At 50.2% G+C, this 11,525-nt stretch overlaps 1 protein-coding gene across 1 annotated transcript; it reads right to left on the reverse strand.

The window, feature by feature from the left end:
- Positions 1-9,822: 9,822 nt before the first annotated feature.
- Positions 9,823-10,944, reverse strand: LOC111171376 (melanoma-associated antigen B4-like). Its single transcript, XM_022566942.3, has one exon. The coding sequence runs from the start codon at positions 10,942-10,944 to the stop codon at positions 9,823-9,825; it is 1,122 nt and encodes a 373-aa protein (XP_022422650.3).
- Between the last annotated feature and the right edge of the window lie 581 nt (positions 10,945-11,525).

The raw sequence follows: 11,525 nt of genomic DNA on the forward strand, positions 1-11,525 counted from the left end.
TGGGACTCGCTGTGCTTCCTGGACTTGATTAACTATTTGCTTTCCCATATTAGGGAAGTTTTCAACTGTAATCTCTTCCAATATTTACTCAGTCCCTTTCTTTTTCTCTTCTTCTGGGACCCCTATAATTCGAATGTTGGTGTGTTTAATGTTGTCTCAGAAGTCTCTGAGGCTGTCCTCAGTTCTTTTCATTCTTTTTTCTTTATTCTGCTCTGCAGTAGTTATTTCCACTATTTTATCTTCCAGGTCATTTATCCGTTCTTCTGCCTCAGTTATTCTGCTATTGATCCCTTCTAGAGAATTTTTAATTTCCTTCATTGTGTTGTTCATCATTGTTTGTTTGCTCTTTAGGTCCACTAGGTCCTTGTTAAACATTTCTTGTATTTTCTCCATTCCATTTCCAAGATTTTGGATCATCTTTACTATCATTATTCTGAATTCTGTTTCAGGTAGACTGCCTGTTTCCTCTTCACTTGTTAGGTCTGGTGGGTTTTTGCCTTGCTCCTTCATCTGCTGTGTGTTTCTCTGTCTTCTCATTTTGCTTATCTTCCTGTGTTTGGGGTCTCTTTTTCGCAGGCTGCAGGTTCGTAGTTTCCGTTGTTTTTGTTGTCTGTCCCCAGTGACTAAGGTTGGTCCAGTGGGTTCTGTAGGCTTCCTGGTGGAGGGGACGAGTGACTGTGTTCTGGTGGATGAGGCTGGATCTTGTCTTTCTGGTGGGCAGGTCCACGTCTGGTGGTGTGTTTTGGGGTGTCTGTGGCCTTATTATGATTTTCGGCAGCCTCTGTGCTAATGGGCGGGGTTGTGTTCCTGTCTTGCTAGTTGTTTGGCATAGGGTGTCCAGCACTGTAGCTTGCTGGTCGTCGAGTGGAGCGGGGTCTTGGCATTGATATGGAGATTTCTGGGAGATTTTCGCCATTTGATATTATGTGGAGCTGGGAGGTCTCTTGTGGACCAGTGTCCTGAACTTGGCTCTCCCTCCTCAGAGGCACAGCCCTGACGCCTGGCTGGAGCACCAAGAGCCTGTCCTCCACACGGCTCAGAATAAAAGGGAGAAAAGAAAGAAAGAGAGAAAGAAGAAGATAAAATAAAATAAAGTAATATAAAATAAACTTATTAAAATAAAAAATAATTATGAAGAAAAGAATATTTTTTAAAGTAATAAAAAAACAGAACCCTACGACTCATGGTAAAAGCAAAACTATATAGACAGAATCACACAGAGAAGCATACACAGACGCACTCAGAAAAAGAGAAAAAGGGAAAAAATGTATATATATCGTTGCTTCCAAAGTCCCCCTCCTCAATTTGGGATGATTTGTTGTCTATTCAGGTATTCCAGATATGCAGGGTACATCACATTGATTATGGAGATTTAATCCGCTGCTCCTGAGGTTGTTGGGAAAAATCTCCCTTTCTCTTCTTTGTTTGCACAGCGCCCGGGGTTCAGCTTTGGACTTGGCCCCGCCTCTGCGTGTAGGTCGCAGGAGGGCCTCTGTTCTTCGCTCAGACAGGACGGGGTTAAAGGAGCCGGTGATTCGGGGGCTCTGCCTCACTCAGGCTGGGGGGAGGGAGGGGCACGGAGTGCGGGGCGAGCCTGCGGCGGCAGAGGCCACTGTGACATTGCACCAGTCTCAGGTGCGCCGTGCGTTTTCCTGGGGGAGTTGTCCCTGGATCTCGGGACCCTGGCAGTGGCGGGCTGCACAGGCTCCCCGGAAGGGGGGTGTGGATAGGACCTGTGCTCGCACACAGGTTTCTTGGTGGCGGCGGCAGCAGCCTTAGCGTCTCATGCCTGTCTCTGGGGTCTGAGCTTTTAGCCGTGGCTCGCGCCCGTCTCTGGAGCTCCTTTAAGCAGCGCTCTTAATCCCCTCTCCTCGCGCACCAGGAAACAAAGAGGGAGGAAAAAGTCTCCTGCCTCTTCGGCAGGTCCAGTCTTTTCCCTTGACTCCCTCCCTGCTAGCCGTGGTGCACTAATCCCCTGCAGGCTGGGTTCACGCCGCCAACCCCAGAGCCTCAGCTCCCAGCCCCACCCACCCCGGCGGGGGAGCAGACAAGCCTCTCGGGCTGGTGAGTGCTGGTCGGCACCGATCCTCTGTGCGGGAATCTCTCCGCTTTGCCCCCCGCACCCCTGTTGCTGTGCTCTCCTCCGCGGCTCGGTAGCTTTCCCCCCTCCGACACCCGCAGTCTCTGCCTGCGAAGGGGGTTTTAGTGTGTGGAAACCTTGCCTCCTCCACAGCTCCCTCCCACTGGTGCAGGTCCCGTCCCTATCCTTTTGTCTCTGTTTATTCTTTTTTTCTTTTGCCCTACCCAGGTACGTGGGGACTTTCTTGCCTTTTGGGAGGTCTGAGGTCTTCTGCCAGCGTTCAGTAGGTGTTCTGTAGGAGTTGTTCCACGTGTAGATGTATTTCTGGGGTATCTGTGGGGAGGAAGGTGATCTCCGCGTCTTACTCCTCCGCCATCTTCCCAATCCCTTATCTCTGCTTACAAAACCTCTTACCCTTCAAATAGTTACTTCTCATTCATACCTCTCCCTAGCCCTGGGCAACCATCAATGTGAATTCTGTCTCTATGAATTTGCTTATCCTGGACAATTCATGTAAATGGTGTCATACAATATGTGACCTTTTGTTTCTGACTCCTTTCATTTATCATTTATCATAATGTCTCCAAGGTTCATCCATGGTCTCTCAGTTATCTGTATTTCATTCCTTTTTACGTCTGAATAATATTCCATTATAAGAATATACCACATTTTGTTTGTCCGTTCATTCACTGATGGGAATTTTGCGTTGTTTGCATTTTTTGTCTTTTATGAATAATGCTTCTTTGAATATTTGGGTACAAAGATTTGTTTGAATACAGTTTTTAAGTTATTTTGGTTATATACCTAGGAATGGAATTGCTGGGTCATACGGTAATTCTTTGTTTAAATTTGAGGAACTACCAAACTGTTTTCCAAAGAGACTGAACCATTTGACATTCTTACCAGCAATGTATGAGGGATCCAATTTCTTCATATCCTCGCAAACACTTGTTATCTTCCATTTTTATAACCAACCTAGTGAAATGGTATCCCACTGTGTCTTTTTTGTATACATTTCCCTAATGACTAATGATATTGAGCATCTTTTCATGTACTGTTTGGCCACTGGTGTATCCTCTTTGTAGAAATGTCTATTCAGGACCTCATCTCCAACTTATGAGGGAGGCTTTGGATATTGACCTCCTAGGTAAGCTCACTCATTGGTGTATTTATTCAGAGGCCAGTCTCAACACACCATTAACAGATTCCAGAGTTGGACTTGAGGGCACACTGGGGAAGTCTCAGGAGAAAGGAGCTCTAACGTGGGAAAGTGCTGGAGCTGGACACACGTGCCGGGACCAGGGCAGTGAGCTTTCAGGGAACCCTGGCGCGGGGGGCAGGAGGACTCTAGATAAATGAAGCCCACAGACAATCCCCAAATTACGGTTTATTCTTGTGTTAACCTTCCTTCATCAGGGCTGTTTATAGTCCTTTGGCTACAGGGTTTTTTGTCTGCTTGCTTGCTTTTTATTTTTTAAATTGCCTGAAATACAGTTTGAAGTAGTGAGGAGACAAGTGAATTAAAGGATACTAGGTCTGCCTCCGGCCGGGAAGAGTGGAACAGTGTGGCCTCTGGACGAGTTCAGACCAAGGGTCTAGTCCCAGCTCTGTCACAAGTCTTGTGAACTTGAGAAAATTGCAAGTTCATCATGTGCAAAGTGAGTCTGATAAGCCCTACCTTGTAGAGCTGTCGTAATATACGTGGTGTTTGTAAAGCACTTGCAACGATGGTCTTTCAAGAATGGCATCTATTACTGCGATAACTATGACCCCAGACCGTAATACCAACTCTTTGGGATTTTTTTCTTTAATCTCATGAGATGTCAGAAAATATGATACACAGCACCTTTGGAACGAACAAAACTGCTTAGCCAGTAAAACTATGTAAATCTTCCCCATTTGTAAATATGTCATTTGAGTGTAGAGGGATCTCTCCCAGCTGGATGCTACTCAGAGGTTCTAGAATTTGCGTCAAGGACCAACAGCTTCCCTCCAAGGTGTCTTTTCATTCAAACCACCCCTATTTTCATTATAATTTCACCACCACCAAAAATGTAGCCTTCATTTGGAGTTCCCCAGATTACACTTAAGATAAGTAGTAGAACATCCCTTTAATGGAGTGGCCTCTGGCCCTTTGACCCCAGTGCAAAGAGTGCTATCACAGTGGCTTCTTGACATCTCACTTCAAGGAAGTATCATCCTTGTTTCTCAGAAACTCCCTGGAGGCGATGGGACTAAAACACCTAGTTTGTGCACTGTGTTCACCTGCACTGGGACAGGAACACGGAAGCCATTTTATTCCTGCCGCAGGTGCAGATTGTCTCTGTTTTACCCACAGTCTCAAAGTAAAAATTCAGGGTAAGCTTCCATTCCAGTCTTGAGTCTGTCAACTCTGAGGCCCACCATCTAAGGGTCCCACCCTCCCCCACCACAATTCACTCAGCCTCATTTAGCCCACCATCCCACCTAACTTAAAATCACCTCCTCAAGGGAACTGCAGTGTCCCAAAGCTCCAGACTTCCTTGCTTCAGAGCATTTACGCTTGACTGCTCTCAACTGGAACCTCCTCTCTTTCTCACCCCTTGTTTTAACTTGCCATTTATTTAGGTCTCAGAGTGTGTCTCACCATCTTCTTGATATGGCAGCAGCTCCTAGGCTCTGAAGGTCTCCGGACAGTGGCTCAGTCTTCTTTTTCTTACCATCCCCAGTTCTGCCACAGAGCCTTTCAAAGAGTAGATGCTCAACTAATGGTTGGGAATAAGAATGGCAACGATAAGGATGTCTATTTTAGTATTGTTTAATTTCTCTCACAATCTTGAATAATCTAAGAAAACATCTTTCAGTTTTACAAAAAGAAGCACTAAAAGTATAAAACAAACCAAAAATGTACCACCGTTTACTCTTTTCTTTTTTTTTACTTGATCCACATGATTCTACTGCCGAGTCTATTCACAGTTCCATGGAAATCCCTCTTCCATTGCTGTGTTTTCTTGTTCTAGGTCATAAAAAGGAATGGAAGGTTTCTAAATTGGTTTTATGAAATATCAAAACTTTAACTTGTACCTGGTAAAAGTAATGAATATGCGATCCATACTGTCACCAGCAGAATGGCGATGTCCTGGGTTCTTGCCCTCCCAAAGAGGAAGAATTCAGTCGAGAGGCGTAGAGCAGTTTTAAGTAGCAAGAGTTCAGTTAAGCAGAGCAAAGGTACGCTACCGAGAAAGCAGGAGAGCGGGCTGTCTGGAAACCAGAAGCAGCCCCGCAATGGGGTAGGGCTGTGTTTTGTAGAGTGGTGGTCCCTCCCTGTGTCCTGTGTTATTTGACTGACAAATTGATCGACAGCTTTAGGTTATATAAGTTTCCTGCTAGTATGCAGGCACTTACCCATAAGCACCCAGCAGAAACCATGGGGTGGGGCGGGGAAGCAAAAGCCGCAATGCTAAGTTATTTCAAATGAGGCGTAATGAACCCTGGGTTACCTTGAGTCACCTTGTAGGTCTTGGTGCGCCTGCGTCAACCTGTGCTGGCGGTTTTGTCTTGCTTGGTCCTGGTATGGCTGGAAACCTAGCAGTGGTCCTTGACCACGAGAGGCAGGATCTCTGGGCATGCTGCAACCACCAGTGTCCAGGTAGGGGAGGGAAAGGCGAACCGTCCAGGATGGGGCAGGCCCGCTCATGTGTGACTCGCTCTCCTCACCTTGGCTCTGGGCACCCTCTTCAGATCCTGGGCATGAAACCCCTGCATCACGAGAGCTCGTGGCTGGGGCTCCCTGAGGCTCCTGGTGAGTGCCAGCAGCAGGGGAGCTCGGGGGAGTACCCCGAGAAACAGAAGCGGGGGAGGAAGTTTAGGTTATATAACTTTAGGTTATATAACTTGGGGGAGGAAGTCATAAAACCTCCTGGGGAAGGACAAGGAGATGCCGTGAGCACCTTCAGCGGGGAGATTCCTCCCTGGCTTTAACCAAGGCTGCCTCTGCAGGGTCCTTGAGGGCACTGTCCGAGGACCCACAGGGCTCCTGTTCGCCTGCTCAGCCTGTCCCCTGAGACCCCTGTGGAGGACGGTAGAGTGAGCCTTGGGCTACAGGCTGCCAGCCCTGCCTGGGCGGTACTGGGGTGACAGAAGGGGCTGCCAGTGGGACCTTCCGTGTTCTAGGGCGGGGAGTCTGCTCAGTTCATCTTCAGGATCTTTAGGTGGACAGCAGCCAGGACCTGGGCTTCCTCCCCTCTGTTGCTCTGCCGTTGACACCTCAGTGGTCCCGGGGACCCATGAGGAGGAAGTGAGTGATGGCCCAGCTCACCGGCCTGACAGGGGGAACACAGTACTGACAGCTGTGTGGAGTCCTTTCTATCCTGGGATCACTGGGTCCTCAGTCCCTATTCAGTGCTCTCAGTTGGCTTCACGTACGGCCTGGGACCCACCCTTCTGCCCTCTGATGGCTTTACCTTCAGGCTAAGGGTCTCACCTCCCTTAGAGCTGATGTAAAGGAGCCTCGGCCCGACTGCCCTGTCCTGAGCCTTCAAGTGCTGAAAGCAGGGGCAAGGCTAGACTCTTTGTCGTCCCCACAGCTCAGCGGGTGGGGCATGTTCCCCTTAGTCGTCACTCAGGGTTCTCAGTTTGACTCCTGGGAAGGCCTGTGGCTCCTGTCTCTTTACCTGAGGACATGTGCTCATAGGAAGGCCCACCGCTCTCTGAGAGCCAACAGAAGAAAGTGAGGGTAGCCTGATGTCCCACGTCTACCTGTGGTCTCTGAAGGCAGGAAGCTGGGGCCGGCAGATCCAGGCCTTATTATGCTTGGCCGCGCGGGTCTTCACTCAGGCCCTTCCTCAGTTTGACTCCTGGGAAGACCTATAATTTCTCCCCCTCTTCACCTATTACTGTCCCCACTTCTCTGTCACCCTGGGAGGAGTTAAGGGTTACCTCTGCTCAGCCTGACACCTCTCCAGGCGTCTCCCAGGACTGACAGCAGGGGAGAGATGATGTGCTGCCCCCATTGTTATGGTTTTCATGCTCCACTCCAGCCTTAGGTCCTCACCCCAACTCCTAGCACAACCTGGAAATGTCCCCTGTGCTGAGTCAGCCAGCCTCGGAGCAAAGTCCTCACCACCCTGAGTCCCCAGAAGTAGAAGTCAGAGTAGGCCACGTGTAGCCACAGCTATTTCTGAGGGGCTTCTGAGGACTAACACAGAGGGCTAGATTCCCCGGGCTCCGCTCTTCTGGGGTTTGTGACCTCAATAGTCCTCACTCTGTCAGGATCTGGGACTCTTCCCTCTACCGACCTGAGTCCTCCAGAGCCAGAGGCAAGTGGGTGACACATCGAACTACCCCTGCCTGGGGCTTCCCCGGGCCGAAAGGGTGGTGGGGCTATGCGTTTGTTCCTGTCTCTTTTCGGTTGGGCGTTCCCCTTGGTCCTCACTCAGAGTCCTTACGCTGGCTTTTCCCGTGACCTAGAGAGGCCTGTGCTCTCATACTACAGCCTTTAATTCCCTGAGACCACCTAGGAGGATGTGAGGGTTGCCTCACGTGGGCATGACTGCCTGTGGTTACTCATGGCCGACAGTAAGGGAGGGATTCTGTGGCGTCCCCACTTTTATGACTTGGGTGGTTCCCTCAGTCCTCATGGTCCTCTGCTCGACTCCTTGGCATGACCTGGAATTCCTCCGTGTGCTCCCCTGAGGGTGGCCCCTGAGACCAAGTGCCTCATCTACCTGAGACGCTCTAAAAGGAAAGGCGTGGGGTGCATCATGCCAACATTCCTGGATTTGCCAAGGGGAGGTATCCAGTGGCAGGGCTCTGCTCTAGGTGGAGTCCCTTTATCCTCATTTAGAGTCACTAGATTTCCAGTCTCTACTGAGTGAGGCTGTTCCCCACAGACCAAGGTCCTCGCCTCCCCGAGACCACCCCCAGTGGAAAGAGGGGGCAGGTCAGCCAGAAAGCTTTGTCCTGGGCCTCCTGGGGCTGACCTCAGGGGCGGGACTCTGCATTCTCCTCTGTTCTGGAGTGAGTGGTCCTCTTGCTCCTCATTCAGGGTCCTCATCGTGATGCCTGACCAGACCCAGGACTCCACCCTCCACTCCCCTGCAGCTGTGCTCCTCAGAACAAAGGCATTACCTTCTTGGGAATTCTGAATTGGAAGTCAGGATGAACCAGATCTGTCCAAAGCTGTCGGGGTCTTCTGAGGAGCAGGACTTTACAAGGCCCCACTCTTCTGGAGTCATGTGGCCCCAGTCCTAACTCAGGTTTCTTACCTTGACTTCAGGTAGCATATGGGACTCCATCCTCCCTACTGTCTGTCTGCCAGCCTCAGGCCAAGGCTTTCACCTTCCTGAGACACCAGAAGGGGAGATAAGAGAACTATTCCCTGGCTACCCCTGCCGGGGGCCTCTGTGTGGTCCCCTTTGTTATGGGGAGTCCACTCATCGGCACCCAGTGTCCTCACCCTGAAGCAAATTAAGGCCTGTTAGGATCTCCTGCTTGGGCAGAATTGGAGATGCTGCCACAAGACCAAGGAACTCACCTCCCTGAGAACCTCTCCACCCTTGCCCCGGAGGAAAAGAAGGGGTACCTTCAGACAGACAGCTCTGCGCATGGCCACACAAGGGAGAAAGCAGGGTAGACTTTGTGGGGCCCCCTTCTGTTCTAAGGTCCTCACCTTGAGTAACTATCAGAGGCTGGGACTCCTCCCTCCACTGACCTGAGGACACAGCTCTTAAACCAAGGCTTTTATGTCCCTGAGAAACTTGAAGAGTAAGCGAGGAGATGCTGATCTTTTCGGGGTATCTGACATTGCATATGTAGAAGACCCCACTGTCAGCGAAAAATATTATTTTATTCATACCACTCACTGATGCAGTGTTCCTATTACAGTATTCCAAAACAGTGCTTTGGGAACAGGGCCCCTTTTATCCCATGATATACATTTTGTAGTGGTGAGAAGAAAAATGAATTAAAAGACGTAAGGTCTGGCTTAGGCTGGGAGGAGTGGAAGAGTGTAGGCTGTAGACTATTCCAGACCAGGGGACTAGACCCAGCAAGGTCACTTAATCAGTCTTGTGAACTTGAGAAATTTGCAAGTTAGTCATCTGTAAAGGGAGTCTGCTAAATCCTATCCTGCGTGAATGTTGGAATGTTATGTACTACATGTAAAGCAGTGGCATACTCATTAAGAAATATTGGGTTTTTGATGAATGGCAGTTATGATATGATTATTATGAACCCCCAAAATACCACCCTCCCATCAGAGTTTATTTTTAATCCAGTAGGTAGCAGAGAATATGCGGTGCACTAGGACAAACAAATACTCACAAATGAGCTAAATCAAAGTATCTTTTATTTCTACCTAAAGAAAGTTTAAACGAAATAAGACAAACCACGAGTTAAATGGCTTTTACTCTCTGTTTTCTCCATTTTTTGTTCCTAAATATTTTCTGTGGTCGCCTTTCACATTTCCATGACAATGTCTATTGCAGTGCCATGTTTTCTACTTCTGGATCATACAGAAAATATAGATGGTTCGTGAATTTCTTTTACATATACCAAAACTAACTTTAAAACTCTTTAAACAGCAGTAAATATGCAAGCAATGTCATTCACGAATTCCTATTCTTAAGAAAACACACTATTAGAAGAAAAAAACATTTGAAAAAACCTAAATCAATCAATCAATAATATGTAGAAGTTACTAGTCTAAAACAGGAAGATAAATAAGATCTATACTTTGTTTCCTCCACCCCTACTACTCTGCACTATTTAGGAGCCTTACTGCTGTCTGCCAGAACAAAGTAAGCAAAGTGCCCGCGGCCTACCCCCCTACATTTGGGGCAGCTGTGGATCTTGGCTATGAAAGGGCCTCTCGCAGCAACAGCTGCAGCCCTGGCCGCGACTCTCACTCTTGCTCTCTCTTCCTCATCTTTCAGAGCCTCCTCATAGAGATTTGGTAAGGCACTGGGGACGGTACCAATGATCTTGGCCACAAACTCCAGCACTTTCATCTTGCTGGTTTCAGCGTGGGCTCTCGGGCCCCACAGGAACTCATAGCGCGGAGGATCGCTGTTGGGCACCTGGCAGTAGGTCAGGTACTTCTGCTGCACGAAATCTTTGCTGATGAACCTCGTGGGCTCCCCAAAGATCAAGTGCCTCCTCCCAGCATAGAAACCCAATGCATTGAGGAATTCCCAGAGCTCCTCTTCGGTGGCACGGTTGCCCTTCGTGAAGATCATGCCCAGGAGAACCATCAGGAGACCGGACTTGGGCAGCCCAAACTCATCACTCGGACTTCCGTCGCTGGGGAGGGCCATCTTGCTGATGAGGGCGTAGGAGTGATTGCTGGGGTCGACTTCCTTCAGCTCGAGGCCAAAGACCGCCTCCATGATCTTAGAGGCTCTCCTGAGGATCTCAGGGAAGTGCTTCCTGTACTTCTTGTTGAGAGTCTTCAGCAGTGCTACCTGCAGGATGGGCTTCTTCGTCTTGTACTTCTCTAGCAGGAACTGCACGAATATTCTGACCTTCCTGGTCAGAGGATCTCTGCAACTGCTGCGAATGGAAGGTGCTGCCTGGGAGGTACCTGCACTTTTCTCATCTTGGCTCTGGGCACCCTCTTCAGATCCTGGGCATGAAACCCCTTCATCACGAGAGGTAGTGGCTGGGGCTCCCTGAGGCTCCTGGCAAGTGCCTGCAGCAGGGGAGCTCTGGGAAGTATCCCGCGAAACAGAATCGGGGGAGGAGGGCGACTCTTGTATCTCTTCCGCCGCCGCCTCCGCCGCCTCCGCCGTCTCCGTGGCTTGGGCACCCTTGAGACTCTGAGTCTCCCCCTGGGCCTGGTGGCGTTTCTCGCGGGCACGGCGCTTGCTCTTCTGGCCCCGAGGCATGATGACACAGGTCAGCGCCAGCAGGCGGGAGTGTGCGCAGGAAGGCAGGCAACGAGGGCACCTGGGGGAGGGACAAGGAGATGCTGTGAGCAGCTTCAGCGGGGAGATTCCTCCCTGGCTTTAACCAAGGCCGCCTCTGCAGGGTCCTTGAGGGCACTGCTCGAGGACCCACAGGGCTCCTGTTCTCCTGCTCAGCCTGTCCCCTGAGACCCCTGTGGAGGACGGTAGAGTGAGCCTTGGGGCACAGCCAGCCAGCCCTGCCTGGGCGGTACTGGGGTGACAGTGGAGGCTGGCAGGGGAGGTAGGTCCCCACGGTTCCCATTCAGAGTCAGGATGACAGTTGTTGGCAAGACACCCCCACCCCCTCCCCTCTGCTGCTCTGAAGTTGACACCACCATCTTCCATGACACCCAGGAGGAGGAAAGGAGGGAGCGTTCAGCCCACCACCGAAGGGTCCTGGGACCCTCCCTTCTGCTGCCTGGTGGCTGCCCCTTCAGAACAAAGCTCTACCCTCCCTCGGACCTGGCAGGGGAAATTACGGGCAGTCTCAGCCTCACAGGCCTTTCTTGGGAGTCTAAGGG

Source organism: Delphinapterus leucas, chromosome X (assembly GCF_059928025.1).
Source record: "Delphinapterus leucas isolate spDelLeu-1000000601 "Yukka" chromosome X, BTC_Dleu_Yukka2, whole genome shotgun sequence".
NCBI lineage: Eukaryota > Metazoa > Chordata > Mammalia > Artiodactyla > Monodontidae > Delphinapterus > Delphinapterus leucas.